We start from the raw sequence: 26,512 nt of genomic DNA, 5'->3' as shown, positions 1-26,512 counted from the left end.
ATGCTTTTATTATACATATTTTCTAACAAACATAGGGCAATATTCTTTTGTGTGGACATTTCTTTCATCCAATTTCAGTTAAAGATGGAGGGTGTTAGTATCTTTTTGCTGTCATAACAAACAGAACCATGTTTCTGACTCTTCCAAACACAGGGGGAGAAAAAACTCCTACAGACCCTGATGCAAAAATTCTACCATTTTAAAACGCTGTGTGGCAATGCAAGCATTGAAGGAAGAACCATCATGAACCTTTGCTTCACAGACAACATTGGCAGCTTGGCAGGTAGTGAGCAAGAACTCACCCAACTTGTTAAAAAACTTGGTGAAACATCAACAAGATACGGCAGGAAATCAGCACCAAAAAGACCAAACTGATGGTGAGAAACACCACCATCACTGCTGATATGACTGTCCAGGGACAGAAGTTAGGAACTGTTTAACAGTTCATCTACCTGGGATCCATCATCAGGACCCATAGCAAAAACCCTCTCAAGAGAGTAAAGACAATTTCAGCACTGTTCAGACTGAATCCTTTATGGAAGGACAGCAACATCTCTATGAAACCCAAGATCAGACTCTTGCATGCGCTGGTATGTTCCATCTCCCTATATGTGTGTACAATGACCTTCACGGCATATTTGGAAAGAAGAATCAAGCCATGGAAATGAGATTATTACAAGATACTAAACATGATCACATCTCCAATGAACAAATGCTCCAAACCATGAAGATCTGCTGACATCAGTTGAGAAAAGAAAGGTAAGCTGGTATGGCTACGTAACAGGATCCAATGGCCTTGCTAAACAATCCTCCAAGGGACTGTTGATGGAGAGAGATGAAGGGGAAGACAGAAAAAACAAAGGGCTAACAACACTGCAGAATGAGCAGGAAAACCACTTGCAGAGGCCCAGGCTTTGACATACAACCAAGAGACATGGAGGAATCTGGTGAACAGTTATATGCAGCAACCCAACGACTCTTCACAGAGTTGAAGGAGAAGAAGAAGATGGCTATGTGATTTCCACAAGTTTGGTTTTCAATCCACGTCTACCTTACCCCCACAAATAGTGTTAGTTTAAGCACTGAAGCATGTATCTCATAAAATGATCCGTATTGAGGGTAAAAGAGTATGCTTACACACACGCACATGCACACACACACACACACAATTGCAACCAAGGCTGGTGAAATTTGTTCATGAATGTTTCTCTTCTTAATATGCTCATGTTTATGTTTTATTGTCTTATAAACCTTAAGGGTTTTATGACAATAAAATATTCTATTCTATTCTATTCACACACAACTGACTCACATTGTTTACAGACATGAGCCAATAAAAAATGACTCCTCTTGCAAGCACAACAATACATGATTCTTCAATACCACTCTACAAGTTATTTTGACATCCACTTGGTTGAGTTTTATCCCTGAAAATGAGTGATGACACTGAACCATGTAACCTATGGATGCCTTGAATGTCTGACACATGAAATCAAAGACAGACTGTAAATGTGATATATGTGTGAACATGATAGTACCTTTAACATGGCCACAGCATTTCGCAGAATGAGGAAGGGTGGTGCCTGGGGACATCTGCCTAGGAACTCAGCGATGGTCATGGTACTGGAAGCCAGCAGTTTGGTGTGCAGACACAGCTCCTGTGAATAACCACAAAGGCATTGGTATATATATTACACACAATTATAATTATAGGTATTCAAGAACATTGTTACACTGCTTCATGTTAATACATGTGTAAACTCCAGCATGTAATAATAATAATAATAATAATAATGGCCATTTATGGTGCTTCATCTTACCAAAGCCCAAAGCGCTTACAAAAACAAAACTACATATAGGACAAGTATACTGGGACGAAACAACACAGGCATCAAGGGACAGTCACCACTTCCACCACGATTTTGCCATTCTCTTATCATGCACACAACAGACACACACGCAGAATTGACACACAAACTGAAGAGGAATGAAATATAGATGCCAATCAGGATGTGAAAAGAGTAGTTTTAAGAGAAGATTTGAAGGATGACAGAGAAACCGAACTGCGGAGGGAAAGAGGGAGCTTTTTCCACGAGGACAGGGCCTGGAAGGAGAATGAGCGTTGGCCCCCGGTCTTGGTATCAAAGCGTGGGATACGGAGAAGGTGAGTGTTAGATGAGGAGTGCAACTGTTGTGATGGAGTGTACAGATGCAGAAGATCAGTAAGATAGGAAGAAGCAAGACCGTTCTGGGATTTAAAGCACAGCAGAGACAGTTAATATTGAATTTGTTTCTCAACAGGGAACCAATGAAGAGAACAAAGCATGGGAGTGATATGGGTAGATTTAGAGCATTTCATGACTAGACGAGCAGCACTGTTCTGCACCTTTTGAAGTCAAACGAGAAGATTCTAAGGACAGCCAACAAGGAGAGAATTACAATAATCCAGTCTTGAGAGAACAAAAGCAGAAACAAGAGTTTTGGTGGCCTCTTCAGAAAGAAGATGAAGAACAGAACCAATGCGGTGGAGCTCCAAGTAGCATGCATGACATACAGAGGAAACATGATGGTAAAACGACAGTGTCTGATCAAGTGTGACACCCAGGTTGCGCACAGTCATAGACGTCTGAATGAAGCAGTTATCCAATTTAGCCAAAGTGAGAACAGAACCAGTGGACGGAAGTCTTTTGGGCGCAATGAAAATCATTTCCATTTTGTCACGGTTCAGCTGAAGATTGTTGTTTGTCATCCACGCTTTAATGTCTGAAATACATACGCTGTGTATGATGGTTAACAGCAGGAACTTGAGAAACATGACAGTACTTGTAAAATTGATTGTCATCGGAAAAGCAGTGGTGAGAAAAGCTGTGATGGACAACAATGTCAGATAGGATGTGTATAAAGGACAACAAAAAAAAAAAAAAAATGGGGCCAACATGGATCCTTGAGGGACACCATATTGCAGAGCACCTGGATGAGAAGAGAAACCATTGACAGAAACAACTTGTGTGTGACCTGAGAGATAAGACTGAAACCGTGACAGCGCTTTGCCAGATATGCCGAAAGTAAAGTGAAGATGAGACAGAAGAAAGCAATGATCTTTGGTGTCAAAAGCAGCTGACAAGTCCATAAGAGACAGGAGGGAAATTTGACCATCATCAAGGGCAGTGAGGAGATCGTTAACTGTGTTAACCTCTTGACTGCACTGTTGACGTACAGCGTACATCATGAAATGTCGACGCCAATGCTGTATTGATGTGCGCCATATGTCATGTTACAACGTTCTATGTTTTGAGTCCCGCATTGCAGAAAAAAAGTCTGCTAACCATTAAATTAGCTCCCCTGAGCTCTTTATCTCCTGAGTTCCATTAGCTAAAAACATTCACGTATTGTCATATTTATGGCAAAAGTTTTGCAAGTTTGTACGAAGCTCAAGTTGTGTTTCCAAAGCCATGGCTGAACGCAGACAAACCCCAACACTTGCACGAGTATTGGAAGAAATCCTTCACGATGTACTGAATAGAAGATATGAAAATTGTGGACTGAATGAGATAGAACTGCGTGAAGTTGATGCTGAAGACACAGATTTTGACATGCAGGGTGGTGGAAGGTGGGGTTGCTTGATGAAAATGAACAGACAAGCTCAGCTGATTCAAGATGCAGGTGGGTGTTTACGAGGTTTGTCAGTTTATTATTTGCTTTCTGTTGGTTGTATCAATGAATATAACTGCATTGTGTGTGTTTTGAATGTGTTAGTTGTGGTAAGTAGCTTCATCAGTCACTGATCAGTGACTGTGTGTGTGAGAGAGAGTCAGTCACGTGTGAACTGTTTGTGACCAACACTGCGCGAGGGGGTGTGGCTTGCTGGCTGGCTCATTGTTGATGACAGCGTGTGTCGCTCGCCTAGAACTTTCTGTGAATTCATTCCTGAGTGTGTATTGGTTTGTTGTTGTTGTGGTTGTGTGTGTGTGTGTGTGCATGTGTGTGTGAGTGGGGAAGGGAGATGTCTACAAAACTGAAATCAGAGAATGATATACAGAATTGTATGCATAAATTACGTTGTAAATGCAACACTTGTAGAAGTGTGTGTGTGTGTGTGTGTGTGTGTGTGTGTGTTGTCATTTTGTTTTGTATGAGAAAGAGAATGAAGGGGGTGTGGCATACCATGAACCAGTTTCAGTGTGTGTGTGTTGGGGGTTTTGGGGGGGGGGGGGTAGGTGTGTATGTTTGTATTTCAGCTTCTGAAAACAATCAGAAATAAAATGTTACTATTTCATAACCTTTTATATGTAAAAAAAAACGAAACAAAAAAAACCAAAAAAACTTTAACAAACTTAGTCTTTCATGCAATGTGTTTCAAGTATGCAGCATGGTGATGATCATGATGTTCGTCCTGGGCCATCTGGAGTTGATGACTTGCCACAAACCTACAGCTGAAGACCAGCAGCAGCAAGACCAAAGGGCAGTAAACAAGCCTCCAGCAATTCTGGATTACAACAAAAACTTGGGTGCCATGGACCATCATGACCAACAACTGCAGCCCTACAATGCCACAAGGAAAACCCTGAAGTGGTACAAATATCTGTGTGTACATTTTCTACAAATTGCCATGCTGAATGCACACATCCTCAACAAAAAGGCAGGCAACAGCAGTACATTCTTAGACTTTCAGAAGGATGTAATTAGTGCCATGATTTTTGGTGACCAGGACCCAGACACTGCTAAAGATGACCACACTGTTCGTCTGTGTGGACGACACTTCACTGATGTCATCCCACATACCCCACAGAAGGCCCGGCTACAAAGGAGGTGCAGAGTCTGCTGGAAGAAAAAGCAAAGAAAGGATGTGAGGTTCTACTGCCCAGACTGCCCCAGCAAACTGCACTGTGTCTTGTAGACTGTTTCCACAAGTACCACACACAGCATTTTTACTGGCGATAGATGCTGGGTGAGTACATCCTTTTCATTCTTTGTGTGGACTGTGTTGGAGACTTATGGACCTGGACACTGTTGCACAACCTTTGACAGTGTGTGTGGTTGATCACATGTGGTGCGTCCGTCGGGATCGACGAGGACCATCTAGTCATCCTGGGGGTGGGTGGGTTGGGCTCTGTGGGTGCACAGATGACTGGTCAGGCCAATCCGCGCCCCGAAGGTTCTGACGCAGTGTGGACAGGGGATGGTGGCGGCTGTCGGGGACTTGCTGGCACTGCTTTTCCTGGCCTGTCTGTGTTGCTCTGCTGCAGCAATTCTGTTGGCCTCACAGGATTTGGCGCCTTTGTGGACAGCTGAATGCCACTTTGGTCTGTCCATTGCATTCAGCTCCCATGTGTCGTGGCTGATGTTGAAGGCCTTCAGAGAAGCTTTCAGAGTGTCTCTGAAGCGCTTCTTTTGGCCTCCATGGGAGCGCTTGCCATGTCGGAGTTCGCCGTACAGCAGTTTCTTGGGGAGCCGGTGGTCTGGCATGTGAACTACATGGCCTGCCCAGCGCAGCTGGGCCTGCATCAAGATGGTGTAGATGCTGGGCAAGTTTGCAGGAGTGAGCACCTCTGTGTCAGGGATCTTCTCTTGCCACTTTATGCCGAGAAGTTTTCTGAGGCTGGTGGTGTGGAAGTGGTTCAGCTTTTTGGCGTGGCGTTTGTAGACCGTCCATGATTCACATCCATAGAGTAGTGTGGTGAGAACTATGGCCTTGTATACTTTGAGCTTCGTCTCCAGGGTGATGCCTCTCCTGTTCCAAACGTTCTTATGGAGTCTGCCGAAGGCAGCGCTGGCTTTGGCGAGTCTGGCATTCACCTCGTCGTCAATGACAACTGTGCGAGAGAGTGTACTGCCCAGGTATGTGAACTTGTCCACCGCGTTCAGTCGTTGCCCGTTGATGAAGATGTTTGGTTCAACGTAAAGCTTTCCTGGAGCTGGCTGGTGCATCACCTCAGTCTTCTTTGTGCTGATTGTGCAGCCAAAGTTGTCACAGGCAGCAGAGAACTTGTCGACACTGTTTTGCATGTCAGCTTCAGAGGCAGCGTTGAGAGCGCAGTCATCAGCAAACTGGAAGTCGTTGACGGTGTCTGTCCTCACCTTGGTTTTTGCTTGAAGCCTCCTGAGGTTAAAGAGTGAGCCATCTGTGCGGTACCTGTTGCCAATGCCTACGTCAGCGTCTCTGAAGGCATCTGTCAGCATGGCTGAAAACATGAGACTGAACAGGGTGGGGGCAAGAACACACCCTTGCTTGACTCCGCTGGAAACAGGGAAGGGTTCTGAAGTCTCTCTGTTGTCTTGGACTCGGGCCAGCATCCCATTGTGTAGTTGCCGTATGATGGTGATGAACTTTCTGGGACATCCGTACTTCGCCATGATTCTCCAAAGGCCATCTCTGCTAACAGTATCGAAGGCTTTGGTCAGATCGACATAGGTGGAGTAAAGGTTGGCGTTCTGTTCCTGACACTTCTCCTGGAGCTGCCTGGCAGCAAACACCATGTCGATAGTCCCGCGTTCTTTCCGGAAGCCACACTGGCTCTCTGGTAGGAGACCTTGCTCAAGTTGCGCTATGAGACGGTCGAGTAGCACTCCGGCCAGAGTCTTGCCTGCGATGGACAGCAGGGATATTCCACGATGGTTGTCACAGGCCTGACAATTTCCTTTGCGCTTGTACAGGTGTATGATGGAAGCGTCTTTGAAGTCCTGTGGAACTGCCTCATGCTGCCAGATGAGCTGGAACAGCTGATGAAGCTTCTCAGTCAGCGCCATACCACCTTCTTTGTAAACCTCAACTGGAATGGAGTCTGAGCCAGGGGCTTTGCCACTGGAGACGGATAGCTTTCTGGGTCTCCTCTAAAGTTGGAATGGCATCCAACGACTCACTGACTGGCACCTGGGGGAGTCGGTCGATGGCTTCATCATTGATGGTGGAGGGGCGGTTCGGTACACTGTCAAAGTGTTCAGCCCATCTCTCAAGGATCCCGTCCTTGTCAGTGATCAGGGTAGAACCATCAGCACTGAGGAGTGGAGCAGATCCGGAGGTGGTGGGACCGTAGACTTCTTTCAGGCCGTTATAGAAGTTCTTCACGTCGTTCCTGTCTGCAAAGCCCTGGATCTCATCAGCTTTGTTGCTCAACCAGGAATCCTGCATCTGCCGCAGCTTCAGCTGGATGGTGCTGCATGCGCTCTTCAGTATGTCTTTCTTTGACTGTGACTTGGGATCTTCAATGTGGGCTCTGTAGGCTTGGCGTTTGTCTTCTAGCAGCTGCTTGATCTCAGAGCAGTTCTCATCAAACCAGTTTTTGTGCTTCCTGGCAGAAGGCCCCAGGCACTCCAAGGCAGTGTTGTACACCGTCTCATGCAGTGTGCCCCATGCTGCCTCAACATTCTGGTTGTCCAGCACGGTGGACTCAAGGCGTTCCTCCAGGGTGTCAGCAAAGCTCTGCTTGATGCTGTCTAGCCCCAGCTTGTTGACATTCAGGCGTTTGAGTGCTTTCATGCCCTGAGGCCGTCTCTTGGGCTGAATGCGGAGGCTGAGCTTGGAGACGATAAGGCAGTGGTCTGTCCAGGACTCGGCGCCGCACATGGCCCTCGTGACTCGTATGTCCTGCCTGTCCCTCTTCCTGACAATGACAAAGTCGATGAGATGCCAATGCCCAGAGCGAGGACGCATCCATGACATCCTGTTATGGGTAGGGAGGCAGAAGATGGTGTTTGTGATTAGAAGGTCGTGCTCAGCACGTCTGGAGAAGTAGTTGGCCATTGCTGTTACAGTTACCAACCCCATGCTTCCCAATCACTCCTTCCCAGGAGGTGCTGTCACAACCAACTCTCGCGTTAAAGTCACCAAGAATGATGAGCTTGTCTGCGTTGGGAACAGTGGTGATGACAGCGCTCAGGTCCTCGTAGAACTTGTCCTTGATCTCATCTGGGTTGGTCATGTGTGCAGGTCCGCGGCTACGACTGCCAGTGTACCCACACCTGTCGCTTCGTCGCTCGCCTGTCGCCACAGGGCTTGGGGAAAATGATGGTATGGGATGAAGGATGACTGATGACTTGCGCGATGACTTTGTTTATAGTGAGGAGGAGCTGCGCACCGTCGACCTCACTCTCTTGTCCGAGACCATCTGTATCCAGTGGCAAGACAAGGTCAAGACGACTGGAGATGGAAACGGATGCAGTGGATGACCAGGATGTCCTATGTGCCTCATCCTGCCCTCAGCACTCCACAGTGCTCTGCTGCAACCGCCTTCCTCTCCGTTGAACCATGAAGGTTTCTTCCGCAGAGTCCGCCGGATCCAGTCTTCACATGCTTGGGTAGACAAGCCCTAACTCACCGAGGGTTTGAGACCCATCGGCTACCGTCACCTAGTTTAGCCAACCTGCCAAAGCCGTTGCCCGGGGGTTGGGCGCTGCCGCATGCCAGCAGCTTCTAGGACCCATAGGTGAGAGCTGGGTGCCGGTGGGGACCAACAGAGGACGAACCACTCCCGGAAGAGCGTGACAAGCCCCCCCTCTAGAGGTACTACCCCTCCCGTGCACCCCCTAACCCCCACAACAGTCACAAGAAAGACTGGTTGATAACCTGGTTGATGTTGTAGATCCTACATGATGGAATTATAGTCCCAATTTTTTTTTTTTTTTTTTTTTTTTTTTTTGCGTTTTATGAAATTTTTGTATCAGATCGACTCATTAATTGAACATGTGAGTATCAAAAACAAAATCTTGGTTCAATTTCCTTTCATTTGATGTATACTTTTATGCATTTATCTTCAGTACTTTTTGAAATATAAGCAAATTACAATCACTGGCGTGTTTTTCTTGTTTTTCTGAAAATTTTCTCAGCATAGGCTATAGCAAAACGTACTAGCAGTGAAGGGGTTAAGGAGAGCAGTTTCAGTACTGTGACCAGTACGGTAGGCAGACTGCAGAGAGCAGAGTTGGTTGTTGCGGTTTAGGTGGTCGTGGAATTGGAGGAGAATAATTTTTTCGATAACCTTAGAAAGAAAGGATAAGTTTGAAACAGGTCTGTAGTTTTTCACGTTTTCAGCATCCAGGGAGGGTTTCTTCACCATGGGCCTGTCAACTGCAGTTTTGAACATCGAAGGGAAAGAACCTGAGATCAGGGATTCATTTACAATTGATGTCATGTATGGCAACATGTCATCAATGATGGCAGACAGCAAAGAGGATGGTAGTGGGTCCAGTTTGCATGTCTTCATGGCGTTTTTCTCAATGACTTCTTTCACAACACTGTCAGTCACAGGCTCAAAGCCAGAGAAAGGAATACCAGAGAAAGATTCATGGCGGACATCCGGTAAAGGTACTGACTGTGAATCTAGACAGTCACGGATGGTTCTAATTTTGCAGATGAAAAAGTCACTAAATGTCTGTGGTACGTCAGATGGAGGGACAGTTGATGGAAGTGGAGATGACTTCATTCTTCCCATTAGAGTGTCTGTGACACTGAACAGCTGTTTTAAAGTGGAGCATGCTAGAATTTTGGCATTGAAGAATGCAGATTTTGATTGCTGCACGATTGTATTTACAGCCTTATTAACAGACTGCAAAATTTGTTTGTAGATATGTAGATCGGTCTTCAGCAACTGTCTTTCTGCTCTCCTCCTCTCCCACTTGACCTTAAGAAGCTGGGAACCAACTGTTGGGAGCCAGGGCGAGGGTTGTCGACTGGAGACCTTGCGTTGAGTCACAAGGGTGTGGTGGCTGAGCGTTTCCAGGAAAACTTGATGAAAGTGTTCAGCAGAAGGAGAGGCTGAGGACTGAAGACCAGACAGCAGATCAGATTTGAAGCTTTGTATGTTGATGGAAGCAATGTTTCTGGCCACAACATATCAAGGAGGAGTAGGAGGAGCACAGGTGTTCAATTTGGTCAGAGCAGAGTAGTGGTCAGAGGTGAGAGTTAGACTGGTGGTGACTGATTCAATCACCTCATCGGAAGGTCATCTGGTTTTACTATGAACAAATTACATGTTTAGTGCTAAATCTATTAAGCAGAGTGTCTGAAACGAATAATTTACATCACACAACAACACACTGATTGTTTGAAAATCAAAAGTGATGCTCAAAGGAAAGACAACATTTAGATCTGCAGTTACAGTGGCACAGCAGGTGCGTGAAAGGTAATCTACTTTCATAGCTATTTGTAGCCAAAGGATGAAAGTGTCAAGATGCCTATTGCCTAAATATGTTCATGTGTGCAACAGGTCATGCTTTCACTTCACAACCTAAGCGTTGGGATTCGTTGAGAATTGCTGCAAGCTGCTTAGCAGATGATGTTTTCAAAGATGCCACATTTGTTTACTTCACGTTGTGTTGATTATAAACAAGTCCTCTGATGAATATTTTTGAGTCACACACACTGCAGAATGAAACACAATCAATTAAAATATTCCACAGAAAGCCTGAACTTTCAGTAAAAATATAAATTTTTCTAACTTTGAGTCGGAAACTTGGCTAAATTTGAAGAATTGATGGGACCCGGCTAAAGTCGCAACTCACATAGGGTAGCCAGTAAAACCACTGAAAACCGAATACATTCATACGCTATCTTGATTCAAAAGGTCTAAGGAAGATGAACAATGCCTGTTCACTGCTCCTTTCTATAATTATATTTCTTTGCAGATTGGAATTTCCCTGTTTTTGTTGCTTTCAGCATGCAACTGAAATAGGGCAAAAGAGTGCAGTATTTTTCTACATGGTTTTGACAGGCATGTACCCGAAAACATTGAAAATACTACAGTTTCAGGCTGTTTTGTGTAAAGATACTTACTGACAGCAAAGATAAGACTTCAAAGATGCGATATTTATAATAATAATAATAATTTTTAAAAAATCCTGATCTTGATGATTTTGACCCTAACTACTTGTTTTTGTGTACAGCTAAGAATCGCTGGATGCAACTTTCATCCGGTTTTTGCGTGCTGTGTCACACACACACACATATATATATATATCTATATATATATGTGTGTGTGTGTGTGTGTGTGTGTGTGTGTGTGTATGTGTGTGTGTGTGTGTGTGTGATTGCTTTTTCATGTGCAGTGATATGTCATTATGCACTATTGTTTATGTATTCTTTTATGTGAGATGCTAAGAGCCCATTATATGGGAAGTTTCCACCATATAAGTACTAAACATCATTAGTATTTTAATTATTCCTATTTATTATTATCATCAGTATCATTATTATCATTATCAAATTTTTTCCTTCATAGACACATCCTAAACACAGACATACAGAAAAAAGTATGATATCAACTTTAACGTACAAAAAAACAAAAAGGAAAATAACAACAAAAAATCTGCTCAGCCACAACGAGTGAACAAATGTACACAACAGTTTATGGATGAAATGCCCAGTCAGGAACAAGTATGAATCTGTCATCAGATCAATATGAAGGCATCCAGAAAACAAAACAAAACACATAAGCGGGGAAAGAAGGGAAGAATGGATGAAAGAAAAAGATAAATATACAAAAGACAAAAAGGAGAAAGAAAGTGTTTGGATAAATAGATATACACAAAGATAATTATTGATTTGCACATAATCTTTCATTTATTTGCAAACTAACTTTTCATTCATCACTGCTGTCTAGGCTATAAGCAGAACCACACACTTAGCCGACTGCGAGATCCCCCTGACAGGCCTGATAGTGCCAGACACTGATAAGTAGGTCAGCTGCTGTGTCTGCTTACCCGTCACTGACCCTTCTTTGTCTTCTATTAAAGCGTGGCAATTTGCGCGCCTCTTTTGAGCGGGCTGGTGAGCATACTCCTATATCTGTGGCATTAATGTTTGCACTGTTGGAAAGAGCGTACACTTCTCTTTTTGTTGGTGGTAGTACTTTCCTTGGCTGGAAAATATTTTTTAATATAGCAGTATTTACTTGACAGAACTGTGCTGACAATTGTGACTGGCGGTGGTGTGGGTTTTTTTTTCATAGTGAGGTTGGTTTTCCTTCACATTCTCTCACATTTCTTTCTTCCATTCCTTTCTTTCATTCTGTTTTCTTCTCTGTCTTTCTTTCGTGCTGTTTCCTTCCCTCTCTTTCTCTCCTTCATCCCTTCCTTTCTTTCGTTCTGTTTCCTTCTCTCTCTTTTCTTCAGTGTGCGTGAATGACTGAATCAGTGTGCCTGTGGAGTACTTGTACAAGCTGCAAAACAGTTGTGATCTTTAACACGCCACAGCTTCCTTCAGAATTTCCAGCTATCAACACAGGTTAGTGAGAGGCATGCTGATGTGTAATGCTGTGCATGGAATGTATTGTCTGCGTTGAGCGAATTTTGTGAGATTAGATTCAGTGTGTTAAAAATGTGTCAAAATGCATGTTAACAAACTGGTGGTAAGCATACCTGCTTTTTTCAAATAGTTATCCTGAGAAAAATAATCGGATGTTCACATTTGAGTTTCCTATCATTTTAAAGCTAAGACTGTGCTCTTTCAGACCATACTATTCATTAAGCGATTGCATTGGCAAGCAACGTGTTATCAAGAGTTAACGAAGAGGTGTTGTTTTCTCCCTGTGGCCGCTGCCATCGCGCGGAACAGCACACTGGTCTTTCTCCCTCCCAACAGCTGATAACGGCTGGAGGCGCAACGTGAAAGAGAACTCATAGCGTTTTGTGCTCTCAGTTCTTCCAAGTTAAAGCTCTAACCCTTCCCGCGGTAGCGTGTTATTTTTAGGTGGCGCCCTTCCCTCCTGAGTTGAATGCAGGGTCAAGTTCTCTCCTCAGATGAACTAAACGTCAAGCGCTGAACACATGTGTCATCTGATTTATAATCGAAAGTTTAAATGAGATTTAACCCTTCCTGTTTTTATATGTCTATCTTGCAACACATCAATCCACAGACTCAATGCAGTACAAGACAGTGCTGACTCACATGTAGCTGGAGTCGTAAGATCTCTGGCTGCTGATAGTCCATCATGCTGGCATAACGGGCACGACTGAACAGGTGGTAACACACCCCTGCACGGCACCGTCCAGCCCTGCTCACAACATCCACCTTTTCACAGGAAATTTTTTTCACTCCAAATATTCATTTTTATAAACATGTAACATTTTTCTCTAGTGTATAAAAGCGTAGAAGTACCTTAGTGGTAGATAAAACCTGTATGAAGTAGACTGTCACAATGTTTCTCCTCATAGAGGCTTCTTCAACTGTGAAGTGTGGTGATTGTATGAAAAAGAAAGTTAGTTGGGCAGGATGGAGGATGAAAAATAATCTCAAGAGAACTGACTAAGAAGGGGTAGAAAAACCAAACAAGGAAATTAAGGTAGTCCAACTGAGAACTCTACAAACTATCCCCAAATTTGTGGGAATGAGCTACCTGAAATCCATCATAGAAAAAACCCAGCTGTCTAGCCACATCATTTTCATTCACCAGTGCCTGCATTCACGAATCCTTCCTTCAGCATTCATAATAAAGTTCTGACAACAACAAAATAACAAAAAAGTATACTAACCCCAATAACAGTGGAGGAATAACAAATGTTTCATTGTTCTACAAGGGTCAGTATTAATTTTCTTTCTTTTTTTTGATGGCACATTAACACACAAAAGAAAAAAAGGGTTTCCTTTAAGCCTAAAATCTGGTATAAAACAAAACATTTCTGACACCTAATTTATGGAATAAAACTGCAAACTTCCAAATGAGGAAAATCTTTACCATTCAATCATATCTAATTACGGAAGCAAACACTCAGCTTGTTTGTTCCCTGATCCTACATCACATTGACAATTGCAATTCACTACTTGCTGGTCTGTCTATTGACTTGTTGTCACGCCTTCAGATGATTTTGAACAATGCTGCAAGAACCATTTTCAGAAAGTCAAAAATGGATCACACTACCCCACTTTACATCAACTTCACTGGTTACCCATCCAGTACAGAATTCAATGAAACAAAAAACTCCCGTTTTACTTATCTACTGTCCTTTATACTTACACCCCTTCCTGTTCTCTTAGGTCTTCTACTTAAAAGTTCCTTTGTGTCCCAAAAACCTCTTCGAAGACATTTGGCCAAAGAGCCTTTCAGTATGAAGCACCTTCTGTCTGGAATACTGTCCTTCTGGATCTCCATCACTTACCAATGCTGTCCTCTTTCAAAACAAACTTTAAAACCCATCTATTCAAACAGGCCTTAGGGTGTGATGAAGCATAGCTAATTGTCTGCATTCTTCCTTCTCCTACCACCCCACTTTGCCCTCTGCTGAAGTCATCATGTTGTGTGCATGTCTGTAGGTGGATGTTTGTTTGTGCGGTGGCGTGTGTGTGCATGTGTAGGGTATTTTTGTCTTGTGTGTGTGGTGTAAGTGTCTGTTTGAGACTGTTTATATGTGCAATTTGTAGTACTGTTTTGGTGTATTGAAACACATATATGTGTTGTGTTTTTATGTGCAGAGGTATGTTATCATGTACTATTGTATATGTGTTGTTTCATGTACAGCACTTACAGCCCATTGTGTGGGGAGTTTGCGCCATATAAGTATTACCTATAATTATTATCATCAATAATAATGGAGATGAATCTTTGGTACTTCAGCTATAGATCCCAATTCTAACTGCAGCTGCTGAGTGTATCACTGCATCATCAAATGACTCTCAACAAGCTGCAATTAAATGATGATAAGACTGAATTGATGATAACCTGTCCAAAGAAGTTTCCTCAACATCCTTCCTTTCCTGACTCTGTTCTGATCAATAGCACACCTGTTTCACTTTCTCCCTCTGTTCGCAGTCTTGGTGTAATCCTAGACCAGTCTCTTTCCTTCCAACAGCACATTTCGAATATCTGTAACGTTGCCTGTTTGGAACTGCGTAGAATCAGCTCTATCCGCCACTATCTCTCAACCGATGCAACCAAGACATTTGTATGCTCTCTGGTTCTCTCAAGATTAGATTACTGCAACTCTCTTTTGGCCGGCCTTCCCAAATATCTGTTAGACAGACTCCAACGAATTCAGAATAACGCTGCCAGACTCATTTGCAGAGCTTCTAAATTTGACCATGTTTCTCCTCTCCTTCAGTCTCTCCACTGGTTGCCTGTTTCTGATCGAATAGACTATAAGCTATCCACTCTGACCTTTTCTGCAGTCAACGGATCTGGCCCCAAGTATCTTTCTGAACTCATCCATATCTATTCCCCGTCTCGCCAGCTCCATTCTTCCTCTGATACTCGACTTCTCAGGATACCTCACGTCAGAAGTAAGACCTATGGACACAGATCATTTTCTTTTCAAACACCAAAGATGTGGAACAAGCTCCCTGATAACCTCCGTCATTCTGATTCCCTTGTATCTTTTAAATCTCGTCTCAAAACTCACCTTTTCCCTCAGCAATAAGTTCAATTGTGGCAGGTCCACTTCCTTTGCGTTAGCTGTGCTTGACTATGTGTGTATACATATGTATGTGTACATAACTACATGCATGTATATGAATGTGTATTGTGTGGGCGTGTGCGTGTGTTTATGTAAGTTTGTGCCTGCCTATGTGTGCGTATGTGTTAGAGTAGCTGTTAGATACACATGTATGTTAAAATGTATGTATGCAGCGTGTGTGTGTGTGTGTGTGTGTGTGTGTGTGTGTGTAATCACATTTTGGTGTGTGTATGTAACATAGATATGATGTTTTATGTTAACAAAAGCGTTTTTGTAAAGCACCTAGAGCATATTTCTGGATAGTGTGCTATATAAGTATCCATTATTATTATTATTATCATCAGCTGACGTAATTTCAGCATAAAAAAAAATCACTGTCAAATGTTGTCCCTGTCTATATCACAAATTTCCATCTTGGACACATCATAACAAAAAACTCTAAATGCTTGTGCAGCATTCCACACAAAAACTTATTTTCTTTTAAAGTAACAATTAAATTGCTGCAGTTCGACGACATGTAAATTTCATAAATTGATCCAAATTCCAATTTTGTGGCTCAACATCAACATAAGACAGCTGAAATGTAAACACAGAGCTGGACAGTCAGAACTACATCAGATCGGCATTTCAACAATATCCAAACAAATCATACTTTGATGTATCTGTTTCACTTTTAACCTATTCCTGTCTTCTCCATGACTTTACCAATCAGATACTTCATAACAAAATAACTATCACATGCAGAACAATTCCCACAGAAACCAACCTTAACCTCTTGACTGCGCTGTTGACGTACGGTGTATGTCATGAAATGTCGCTCGCCAATGCTGTATTGACGTGTGCCGTATGTCATGTTACAACGTTCTATGTTATGAGTCCCGCATTGCAGAAAAAAGTCTGCTAACCATTAAATTAGCTCCCCTGTGAGCTCTTTATCTCCTGAGTTCCATTAGATAAAAATATTCACCTATTGTCATATTTATGGCAAAAGTTTTGCAAGTTTGTACGAAGCTCAAGTTGTGTTTGCAAAGCCATGGCTGAACACAGACAAACCCCAACACTTGCACGAGTATTGGAAGAAATCCTTCACGATGTACTGAATAGAAGACAGGAAGATTGTGGACTGAATGAGATAGAACTGCATGAAGTTGATGCCGTAGACACAGATTTTGACATGCAGGGGGATGGGGGATGGGGTTGCTTGATGAAAATGAACAGACAAGCTCAGCTGATTCAAGATGCAGGTGGGTGTTTATGAGGTTTGTCAGTTTATTATTTGCTTTCTGTTTGTTGTATCAATGAATATAACTGCATTGTGTGTGTTTTGAATGTGTTAGCTGTGATAAGTAGCTTCGTCAGTCACTGATCAGTGTCTGTGTGTGTGTGACAGAGTCAGTCACGTGTGAACTGTGTGTGACCAATGCTGCATGAGGGGGCGTGGCTTGCTGGCTGGCTCATTGTTGATGACAGCGTGTGTCGCTTGCCTAGAGCTTTCTGTGAATTCACTCCTGAGTGTGTATTGGGTTTGTTGTTCTTGTGTGTGTGTGTATGTGTGTGCGTGCGTGAGGGAGCAGCCGGGGGGGTGGGGGGGTGGGGGGGGGGAGATGTTTACAAAACTGATATACAGAATTGTATGCCTAAATTACTTTGTAAATGCAACACTTGTAGAAGTGTGTGTGTGTGTGTGTGTGTGTGTGTGTGTGTGTGTGTGATTCTGTTTTGTATGAGAAAGAGAATGAAGGGGGTGTGGCATACCATGAACCAGTTTCAGAGTGTGTGTGTTGGGGGGTGGGGGTGTAGGTGTGTGTGTTGTATTTCAGCTTCTGAAAACAATCAGAAATAAAATGGTACCATTTCATAACCTTTTTATATGCTTAAAAAAAAAAAAAAAAAAAAAAAAAAAAAAAAAAAATCCAACAAACTTAGTCTTTTATGCGATGCGTTTCAGGTATGCAGCATGGTGATGATCATTATGTTTGTCCTGGACCATCTGGAGTTGATGACTTGCCACAAACCTACAGCTGAAGACCAGCAGCAGCAAGACCAAAGGGCAGTAAACAAGCCTCCAGCAATTCTGGATTACAACAAAAACTTGGGTGCCATGGACCATCATGACCAACAACTGCAGCCCTACAATGCAACAAGGAAAAACCCTGAAGTGGTACAAATATCTGTGTGTACATTTTCTACAAATTGCCATGCTGAATGCACACATTCTCAACAAAAAGGCAGGCAACAGCAGTACATTCTTAGACTTTCAGAAGGATGTAATTAGTGCCATGATTTTTGGTGACCAAGACCCAGACACTGCTAAAGATGACCACGCTGATGTCATCCCACATACCCCACAGAAGGCCTGGCTACAAAGGAGGTGCAGAGTCTGCTGGAAGAAAGGGCAAAGAAAGGATGTGAGGTTCTACTGCCCAGACTACCCCAGCAAACCACACTGTGTCTTGAAGACTGTTTCCGCAAGTACCACACACAGTGTTTTTACTGGCGATAGATGCTGGGTGAGCACACCCTTTTCATTCTTTGTGTGGACTGTGTTGGAGACTTACGGACCTGGACACTGTTGCACAACCTTTGACAGTGTGTGAGGTTGATCACAACAGTCACAAGAAAGACTGGTTGATAACCTGGTTGATGTTGTAGCACCTACATGATGGAATGATAGTCCAATTTTTTAATTTTTTTTTTATTGCATTTTATGGAATGACTCATTATTTGAACATGTGAGTATTAAAAACAAAATCTTGGTTCAATTTCCTTTCATTTGATATATACTTTTATGCATTTATGTTCAGTACTTTTTGAAATATAAGCAAATTAAAATCATTGGCGTGTTTTTCTTGTTTCTCTGAAAATTTTCTCAGCATAGGCTATAGCGAAACGTACTAGCAGTGAAAGGGTTAAGGAAAGATGGTGGTCGCAAGTTATAAACCATAGTCCTGACTCAAACTGTTCAGCAAGTTAATTCAATACCCTCTTTAATATAATAATATTTGTATGCAAAGAACATGAGCTGTAGTTTGTATCATTCTGTATGGTCCATACAGAATTTTTTTTCTTTTAATTTTGGACAAGAAATGGAATGTCAAGCTGCCTTAAAACCACATCCAACAAATCAATAATTTCACTATTCCAGTGATGAACCAGAAACAACCAAAGAAAATCTTGCGTATCCAGAGGCTTAACAAAATAGTGTTTACAATCCAGAAAAAATTTTTAATCCAAAAGATTTACACCTCTTTAAATGGAATATATGGAAAGACTTTTTTTTTTCATTTTCGAGCAAACTTTCATGTTGACAGACAGTATTTCCAGAGAAAATTAATTTTTTCAAAGTTTACTCGTATGTACACACATTTACAATCACATCAACATACAGATAACCAAACGATTATTATATATTTACTTTGTTTACGTAAGTTAGTCAACGAAAATTCAACACACACTGAATGAAATTTTTTATTCTTCCAAACAAATATGTAATAAGCAAGCAGACTTACCTTCCTTTTCTCTGCAGTGCACTGGCTTTTGAAATCCAGTTGCTCTTGAGAGACGACACTTGTGTAAGTGCACAAAAGGTTTTCTGAAATCCATTGTTAGTGTCACTTAACAGAACTGAATTTTATCATAAGGTAGCAAATACCATGTGGCAGAGTAATTACTATGCTGATTGTGACCATTACCAGGATGACAATGATGATATAAACTTAAGGCACCAACACAGGCACAAATAAATGGGGGGACCACCTGTGTGTACACATATTTAACAGCAACACAGCAAAATTGGACTAAAACTAGAAGAATAAAGTGTGAGCATTTTTTTGAAATGTGTTCATAATTGCCATCAGAAATCCAGTCAACCTGAAAAATATGTTTAAATGTGGTTTAAAAGCATTTTCACAGACCGTTTCCTGATTTAACCATCCATAAATAAAAACAACTTTAACAAAAATCTCTGCTATTATTTTTTCCAGTGCAAGCTTTCAGTCTCCTTTAAGAGGTATGACTGTTAAATTTTCACTCCTGTGTACAGTGCTGGTTTTACTCACATAGTCTCCAGGGTTTTTGATTTTTGAATTTTTTTTTTTTTTTTTTTTTAAACGCTTGAGTTGTTGATTTCTTTGACAGAAACCCTGGGGCAAGCTTCATAACGTTTTTTTTTCTTGTTTTTTTTTTCTTTTAACAGTTAAGAACATGACCATAGCGAAACAGCGATAACTGCATTTCACAACAACCTTGCAGAGGAATTTGTTTGTAAATTTTGTAACTGTAATGGTGTTCCCACACACCACTAAGTTCATAGCTATGTGCATAACATAGCAGCATGTCATTACCAACAACACAGCGTGTCTGTGGCAGCTTTGTACACATTTTAGATGTGTGTGAGCCAAAGAGAGAAGAGAAGGCTAACCACGTGCTGTTCTGTTACATTTTAAGAGGTGGATTTCTCAAAGCATGTTGCATTTTCTGAATTGCACCATTCCATTCGACTTTTATGATGATGTCGAAATGTTTATGCGTTTTTGCTTTTACTGTAAACACACAAGCACACACACAAAAACACACTTTCTCTCACTCACACATGTGCACAAACTGAAATATTGTACTAATCACACTGAAGTTCAACTGCAGATATAAGATAATTAAGTGATCAAGTACCACAACAGAACAATTTTACAAACTGTTTTACTGATCAGCAGCACAAGAAATTTAACCTGAAGTTCACAACTAACTGCATTTTATTCATGCTCTGTGTGTGTGAGTGTACTAAACAAGTGTTCATTACTGGTACTATTATCATTATTGTTTTGTTCTTAAGATTATCATTAGTTGTTGTTATAACTGTTGTTGTTGATGCTATTGTTGTTGTTATCTACTAAAGAACCTACCTACTGTTGCATATTTTTCATGGCGTTTCATTTGCAACCTGTTCAGACTTAATGGTCAAAATAACAGACAGACAGAGTGTTGAGCAAGAGCATCATGCAACTTATCTTTCCCCCCTACCCCCTGTTAGTCTACAGTCTGAATCAAAATGTCCACCACTGAATGCAACAGAAAATATGAAATAAAGAACATTGTTTCCTTAAGCTGTCCTGTGAATTAAAAATGCTATTCTTTATTTTGTCAACAGCCTTTCAATTGTAAACATTTATATTTAAACTGGGAAAGTCCCATCTGCTGCACTATGTGCTTGCTGCACGTACACTTAAGCACACATGATAAGTTTATTTAGATCTCCAGCAACCTGAGCCTTTACAGTCACTTTCATTATTGCTGAACGTTACTTTTAACATTCCAAAACTTGTGCAAGAAATATGTAACTTATATATTGGTGTGTTTTGTAGTTGAAAGAAATATAAATATATATACATATATATACATATATATATATATATATATATATATAACACTTTTTACACAATTAATTATGCACAGCACTCACAAAATGTTGTGTCTGCTCATCACGACTGCTTGCAAAAAAACAAACAAAAAAACAACAACAAAAAAAAACACACATAGTCTATAATTATTTTTTAAACTGTTTACAGTGCAACCTTAGTTGCAAATACATTTGTTGTAGTACTATTGTTTATGGTGCTACACCAGGATGTATCACTATTGGTTTCAGCATTTTAATTGAATGGCAGACATCACTGGTAGTGCATGAGAAATTCATCTTTTGCCAGGTGAATAAAGGTATGGTAACTGATGACAGACAAACATTTTCAAAATTATTCTCTCAGTTCCTTTTTTCGTAGTAATGATGATGCTTATCATTATGATCATTATGATTTTTTTTTTTTAACCAACAATCATGGCAAAGTGGTAAGCATCGTGGACTGCTGGCTGGGAGGACGTGGGTTCAAATTTCAGCAGAGGTGGGTTTTTTGGCCCACAGCCAGCTCCTACCCAAAGTTGAGTGTGCTATGTGCTTAAATGGAAGACTGGGACCACACAGTTGAGCATCATCCACTTCACAGATGTATCTTTGGGTGTGTTCTTCTGTCTGCATCTCTTGGGCCTGGTTGACGCCGGGATATCATTAGGACAGGAAGCATAGAGTACAGCCTTGTCACATAGTCCCAAACCCAACCAAAATGGACCTCCACAGCCTCCTCCTCCTTCTTTGTCATCAACATAAAAAAATCCCAAATGGTGTGGTCTTTCAAGTCCTGCTCTCATGGTGTCCTCAGTTTTGATCCCCCTCCATTTATGTACTTGGGGTGACTGTGTCCATGTCTTCAGTGTCCACAGATTCATGGGCAGCCATTGTTGGAAGGACATGATGACAGTCTCCACTCTAGGTGGATGCTCACTCAGTCTGACTCCACGACTAAGCCATTACTGTTGTCAGTAGGGGGCTTAGTAGGTGGTGTCCTAAATATGTTAAATCAGAATAGGCACAACTGAATACCACCTAAGTGACTCAGCAGTAGTGCAAGGTCTCCTCTGGTGTGTGGCTTTCTGGCGACCTAACACTGATGGTTCCCTGCAGACTGCCGACGCTGGGACTGTGACATTCATAGCTGATGTGGCCATATATGGCGGACTCTGAATGAGCGGCGTGAGAGTAATGCTACTGAAACGGTGCAGATGATAGGGCAGCAACAAACAAAACAAAAAAGATTTCGATTATCTTTTCATGTTGTTGTTCGCAGGGTGATTCCCTGTCATTAATTGTGAGTGTCTCATGCAAGAATGGGGAAATAAAAAAAATTGCAGGTTAAAGCATACAGGCCAATGTATGCATACATTTCTCTATGGTCATGTCTTCTTTTTCAGATTGAAATCACACTCAAAGCTGCACCAGCATGGGATATGCAGGATAAATAGCAGTATGAGTTTTCTAAGCTTATCGGCATTGTGTAAATATTCATGCTCAGACATGTGCAGACACAAAGATACACAGACACACCACACGCACAGACACAGAATAAATGAAGATAAATCCTTCATTCCCAGAATTTTTTGCTTTGAAGTATCTCAGCAATTAAGTCATGGAAGAGACAGGAATGGGCTTCAATGCGCAAATTATTTCTTTGATTTTAGTTTATTCATTGGTACTACATACTGAACTGGACTTTTAGAAGTCCGTCATGAAAATTTATTTGGGCATCAGTTAAATGAGGATACCATGTGGCTAAGACTGTCCAACATAAACCAGTGCAATGTTACAACAGATTTGCAATAAAAACCTGTTTTTTTGACAGTGATCATAAAATTGCAATCTGGATCACCTTATGTAGTTTACACATTGTCCAGAGTTTTGGTTTTGTGTCGGTCATCAGTCACTGATGCATACAATTTTCAAATGACCCACTGAGTGATAGCTAGTCAGTCACTTGACTTATTAATTTTTCATAAAGTGGGTCATGATAAATGGGCTCTTGCAGATTTCTTTTGTTCTCATGCAGAACAATCGCTATGGCAGTTTCAAACTCTAAAAATAATGAATACAGTCATTACTGTTTTTGCTTTGCAGTTCGACATCAAGCAGACAAACACTGAAGAAAAAAAAGAAAAAGAATATTCCAAGCCGCTTATGTATTGTGAATGGTTGTGGAATAGTGCCAATATATCTTTTTATATTCTCGCCTGCAGTCTCCTCGATCAAGGATGGCTTCCATATATGTAGAACATTTCGCTGTAAGAAAAAATCATCTGCTTTGTGAAGCATGCCAACAAAAGAAGCTGCATAATGTTGAAAGAAATCAAATGAGTGTTTGTAACAGTTGCATCTCTTACATTCTGCAAGTGTCTGGACAGTCTGAATCTGTGAAATACATACAAGCGCGTTTTCATGAACTTTTTATACAATAATATTATTATTAATAATAATGTACATTTATATAGCGCCCTTTCTAAGAAAATATCACAAATTATATATTTCATGCATGACCACTCTTTCTCAAAACCCCTCCCTCTTCCCAACTCTCCCCCTCACACTCTTTATGCATCCAAAGTGATCTGACATGGATGGTGTTGCAGAAGAAGGAAGCTGAGAGAGCTTATAGATAGGTTTTAACTCTCTCCAGATGACGGAATGCATGAGCATTCCTACATATAATGTATTGGGATTTGGACAACGGAATGGAATAGCATTGACCAGCCTGTCATGTGTGGCCTGTCAAAGTCACTGACCGGTCGTCTGCTCGCGTGGCAGCCTGTTAGCAAATGGTGTCTGAAGTAGGTTCTTCTCAAAATCTTGCGGAGCGAACAAGGCACTGACGGCAATGTTTTAGTGTTGCCGAAGTACTTGAAATGCTACAAATTGAAGGGTCGGACATCGAAGAGGTGGATGATGACTAAGAAGAAAGTGAATTAAGTGCAAAAAGTGAGCATGGGTATGGTGATTCAGGGTGAAAAATTGGCATTATTTTCTATTTCATAATAAAACTGTAAAAATAAGATGAGGAATTTGATTTTTTCTTCTTCTTTTTTTTTTTGTAATGGCCCAACACGTAATAAACCAGTTCTGAAAGTTTCATTTTCTTAATCTGTTTTGTATTTTTTTGTAATTTTTTTCCAAACCCTTACAAATGGAGTGTCTGTGGGGAAAAGCAAGGGGGAAAAATTGCTGTCCCGAGTGAGTTAAAAAGATGAGTTTTTAGTGATAAGCGAAAAGCAAATATAGAATCAGATGCACGGATATGATGAGGAAGGTTGTTCCAGACATGAGAAGCAGCAAAGAAGAAAGAACATTCACCATAGGTTCTTGTATTGACACCAGGAAGTTTCAAAAGGTAACAGTCTGAGGAAGAGCAAAGATTGCTTCAGGGAGTGTAAACACTGATAAGGTCAGAAAGATATGTAGGTCCTGTGGAGTGGAAAGCAGAAAAGCTGAGACATGCAACTTTATATTTCATTCTCACTTCAGTGGAAAGCCAGTGTAGAGTGTGGAGGTGGAGAGAAATATGATCAGTACGTGGACTGAGAGTCAGATAGGCATAATTAGTTTGAAGTTTTTGAATTCACTAAATAAGATTATGTCGACAGCCTATGAGAAGAGAATTACAGTAGTCAACTCGTGACAGCACAAAAGCAGAAAAAAGAGTTTTAGTAGTTTCAACAGAAAGGTACAGACGGATAAAGCAATGCAACAAGTTCACAAGTTACTATATGTATCAGATTTACTACCCGAGCATGCATACTGAGGTTTGAGTCAAGAATGACTTCAATGATTTAGAAAAGTGAACTGTGGCATCACCAACTACAATAAAGGCAGGAAAAGAAGTAGATGTAGACATTCTTAAAGAGGAAATAATCCTAGCTTCAGTTTTGTCATCATTTAACTTTAGTTTGTTGAATGTCATCCAGGATTTAACATTGAGAATGTAATCCTGCACTGACAGAATCAGACAGTATACTTGGTTTGGTTCTGCAGACTTTTATAGCTGAGTATCATCATTTGAGGAGCCATACGTTTTGGGGGAATGTTGGTGCTTCCATTACCAACTCACAAGTCCTGACATGGATAACATTATCTTTGAAGTGCTTTTGATCTTCTTCCTGTGTATACACTAAAACAAATTAAACATGCCCACACATTATGCTGGCAAGATACTTTAGGAAATTTTTGAGAGATTTTGCAACTGTAGAGATTTTGCTTCCCACAAAGAAGAGGAAAGTGCTATCCTAAAACAATGGTACTGGACTGATGCAAGTGACAGTTACACTGTAGATCTGACATCTTTCAGTTGTACTGTATTACTTTGGTTTCAACTTTTTCCTTGGTGATAATTGGACCACAATATGAGCAGTGTTCCAGCATTGCAGAGTAAAGTTTAGTAATAACGAGGGCCTATGTTCTATTTTTCGTGCTCATCATGACACAGCAAACTGTGATTAGCACATAGTACACACACACACACTGGTGAAATTACAACCATGTACAACCTCGACTAACAAAATTCATGAATGAATGTTTCAAAGCACCACCTTTTCATTAGATCATCTTATGATCAGTTTAGTTTGTTTTGTTTTTTTGTTGCTCTTTTGTTGTTGTTTTTTTTAACCCTTTATTGTTGTGTCTATAAACTTTTTGGCCAAGGGAATGACTAACTATTCAGTACTAAAGGCAGCGATAACACTGATTAGCTGAATAGATGAAATTGAAATTATGGTGCTTAGAGCCTCGCCGACCACTAAGGCCATCTCAAGGCTATCGCCGCGTCAATTACTACTACAAGGCTAAAAAAAACAACCAATTAAAACGAGTCACCACTTCAAACTTTCCACTCCAAAGTTTAAAAAAAAACTTCCATAGTTTAAAACCTTCAAATCTGGTTAAAAAGGTTCACTTCTTTTAAGAAGTCCATCAGCGCCCACGGAGGGACATCACGAAACAAAGTCTTCAAAGAAACCGCCGTGTAATGTCTGCGTCTAACGTCATGCAGATCCCAACAGTCAAGGAGCACGTGTTTCACGGTGAGAGGCTCGTCACAGGGAACGCATCGAGGGGCCTCCTCCCCCTTCAACAAGTAAGAATGAGTAAAAAAAGTGTGCCCCGTACGCAGTCTGCACAGCACAGATTCCTCCTTTCTGTTCTTCACCCCCGAAGGGAGGGTCTCCCCCAGGTCCGGACGGATCTGGAAGAGCTTGTTGTCTATCTGGGTGTTCCATTTCTCTTGCCAAAGATCTTTAACGTAAGAATTGACCTTCCGCTTCATGTCTGTATAGGGTACCAAGGATCTGGACAATTCTTTCTTTACAGCGTTCCTGGCCAGCAGGTCCGCCCTTTCGTTACCACGAATGCCAACATGTCCGGGAACCCAGGCCAACACAACCTCGTATCCTTTCTTCGTTGCGAGAGTAAAAGTTTCATAAAATTCCAGCAGTTTGGGATGAGTGATATTCCTGCAGGCGATCGCCTCCAGGGCTGATAAGGAGTCGGAAAAGATCATGAATCTCTTCTGTTTGGAAGAGAGAACCATTTTTAACCCCAGGACCAGTGCAGTCAGTTCCGCGGTGTATACCGAGCTGTCAGACAGGATGTGTTCTGTTGAGGGCCGGTCAGGAAAGGCGGGACAGAACGCAGATGCGGCGACTCCGTCCTCTGACTTGGAACCGTCAGTGAAGATGCCTTGAAAGGTGGGGAATTTGTGGCACAGTTCCGAAAAGT

General features: G+C 41.5%; 1 protein-coding gene across 1 annotated transcript in view; it reads right to left on the bottom strand.

Annotated features, from left to right (window-relative positions):
* Window positions 1–26,512, bottom strand: part of LOC143282249 (3'-5' RNA helicase YTHDC2-like) — a 190,670-nt gene that overhangs the window by 40,744 nt on the left and 123,414 nt on the right. The window contains exons 11-13 of the mRNA XM_076587848.1: window positions 18,888–18,970; window positions 12,881–12,986; window positions 1,539–1,658 (exon numbers count right to left, since the gene is read on the bottom strand). Coding sequence (XP_076443963.1) covers window positions 1,539–1,658; window positions 12,881–12,986; window positions 18,888–18,970 — 309 coding nt within the window. The remainder of the gene's footprint in view (window positions 1–1,538; window positions 1,659–12,880; window positions 12,987–18,887; window positions 18,971–26,512) is intronic.

This window comes from Babylonia areolata, chromosome 5, assembly GCF_041734735.1.
Source record: "Babylonia areolata isolate BAREFJ2019XMU chromosome 5, ASM4173473v1, whole genome shotgun sequence".
Lineage (NCBI taxonomy): Eukaryota > Metazoa > Mollusca > Gastropoda > Neogastropoda > Buccinidae > Babylonia > Babylonia areolata.
The sequence above is the reverse complement of the archived record's forward strand: the minus strand, read 5'-3'. Positions and strand labels throughout refer to the sequence as shown.